Source organism: Enoplosus armatus, chromosome 4 (assembly GCF_043641665.1).
Source record: "Enoplosus armatus isolate fEnoArm2 chromosome 4, fEnoArm2.hap1, whole genome shotgun sequence".
NCBI lineage: Eukaryota > Metazoa > Chordata > Actinopteri > Centrarchiformes > Enoplosidae > Enoplosus > Enoplosus armatus.
In genome coordinates, this window is record NC_092183.1 from 8473112 (window position 1) to 8475540 (window position 2429).

The 2429-nt window shown below is 40.3% G+C and overlaps 1 protein-coding gene across 1 annotated transcript; it reads right to left on the reverse strand.

Moving 5' to 3' along the window:
• Positions 1 to 1475: 1475 nt before the first annotated feature.
• On the reverse strand, positions 1476 to 1985 carry LOC139283604 (acanthoscurrin-2-like). Its single transcript, XM_070903597.1, has one exon. It carries the CDS (start codon positions 1983 to 1985, stop codon positions 1476 to 1478), a length of 510 nt encoding a protein of 169 aa, XP_070759698.1.
• Positions 1986 to 2429: the final 444 nt, after the last annotated feature.

Consider the following 2429-nt stretch of genomic DNA (forward strand, 5'->3'; position numbering starts at 1 on the left):
CGTAATACAACTTCAGGTCAATAATGGACCACGCTGCGAGATGTAAACCTTAGATAAGAATCACCTGCTGTGATGTAGTCTTCCCTGCCTCTTGGACTGGTGAGTACTTTGTTGGGTACAAAGTTGGATTTAATTCAGTGGAACATACTTGGCCTAGTAGCTTGGAGCGTGGTACAAAAATTTTCCACAAAAAAAAGCACACAATGCAGAGAACAAAAACATAAAAATGCAGCATCTAATGTTTGGTTTCATCTCAGTTATGGAACTATAGTTTCAAAGATAGTGAGAAGCAAAGAGGTAGACAGTGAACAGAAGGCAGAGGCACAGGATTGTCTGTTGTTTGTTGTGGTCCTCGAGCTCGTCTGAGGGCATTTCTTCTCCACAGATAACTCTTGTTACTCTCCCTTCGCTTTCCCTTCTAATGTCTCACTTCGGATAAAGGTTTTGAAACTCTAAAGGCCCAAGATTGACCTGATTTGCTGTGGAGACCTAATACAGTAATTAAAAAAAACATCAGCACATCCACAAGCTGACCTAAATGTCATCAAGAGCGTTCATATGGACCCTTCTCGTAAACACAACCGCATTTAAAGGCACAATTTGACATGTGGTTCCAGTTCAGTAACTGCAACCTAAAACTAAATTGTAGGGTATCTTTTAGTAGTGGTTTAGTATCTAAACATGTCTACCATGTGGATCATTCACTATTCATTATTTTAGCAGGTAACATCTTAATGGTTTCTTCTCACAATAATGTAGACAATAAAATTCAACACAGATGTTTGTTCTAAGTTCTTTTTACTTATATAACAATATTAAACATTTTTACACAAAAATCTACAAAATGGCATAAAACATGTACTTTAATTAGGTAAAATATACATATACAAGCAATGTACTGAAAATGTACCAATGTGCAGAGTAGACAATGTGAAAAAAAAACAGTCTAAAGGACTAACTTATAATAAAATGTACTGAGAAATGGCATTATCAAATGAAGTATAGCTGCTCTTAAACTCATGACTTCTTGAGGGAGACTTAACATGATTACACATCTAATTTATTCCTGGTTTATCTTCACAGATGCCAGAAAACATATTAAATCATCACCGCCATTAATATTGTCATCCACACCACAATCGTCAGAAGTATAAAAAGACTGTCCACAATAAGAGAAGTGGGAGAGTCAAATCATCTCACGACTCAACAAACATCTACAGGAAGTGGTTTTCTTTGTTTATCAGTACACCTGCAGACTGAAACATGGTTGTTGTTGTTGTTAAATGGATCAATATTCCTCTTCCTGTCACTGAAGTGTCGGGGAAACAAATTGGCCACAGCTTTTCATTATTCACGGGTCATATTTTAGGTCACATTTGACTTTAAACCAAAAATAGTCCTGTTTTCTGTCGGGTTGTGGGTTATTTTTAGTCAGGACCGGTGTCTGTTTTTGGGATCCAGCTCAGTCTCCAGCTCTACATGACTGCCACCCAGTGGCCCATCAGCAGGGACACCATGGAGCCGATGACAACGATGATGCTGTTGTAGATGGGGCCGCTGGATGCTCCAGTGTAGTACTCCATATCTCCAGAGCCCTCTGGTTCATAGCCAGGCCTGGAGCCGTAGCCACCACCACCTCCATATCGTGGGTAGCCATACCCTCCTCCGTACCCCCCTCCGTACCCCCCATATCCCCCAAATCCTCCATATCCTCCACCATACCCGTACCCAGGGCGGCTCAGGGCAGACCCGACCATTGCTCCTCCTATGGCACCCGCTGCAGCTGCCCCGGCTACTTTCCCAGCACTGGGGCCACTGCTCTGGACTGGTCTGTAGGCCTGGCCACCGCCCCAGCCCCGACCGATGCCTCCTCCACCTCGGCCAAAGCCACCACGACCACGCCGGGCCTCAGAGCTGGGTAACAGCGTGGCGAGGAGCAGCAGGCAGAGGGCCACTGTGAGGGAGAGTTTCTGCAGGCCAGACATTGTTTTCTATCCTGTAAAAATAAGACAAAGGAAAAGGAATTTTAAGCCGGAGTGATTTTGAAAAAGACTTGTTGTCTTTTCTGTTTCTGTAAATGTTTGTTAGTTAGAGCAAAGTGCTTCCCAGAGTGAGAAAACAATAAGCATTGTAAAGAAAAACACATGTATAAATATACATAATAGAGTAAACTGTTAATAAAACAAAATATACAAAAAGGCCATCTGATGATGAAAATAATTATGTTAGATATTAAGAAAGACCATTCTGTAAATACTTTTTAAATGTACTTACTTATATACTAGTAAGTAAACTAGTAAGTCCTGCATTTAAAAATTATTTTAAAAGTACCATCAGAAAATACACTTGTTTAGTATATTCACGAGTATTCTGTATTCATTATGCAAAATGTAATATTATTATATATATTATACTATTTGTGTATTATT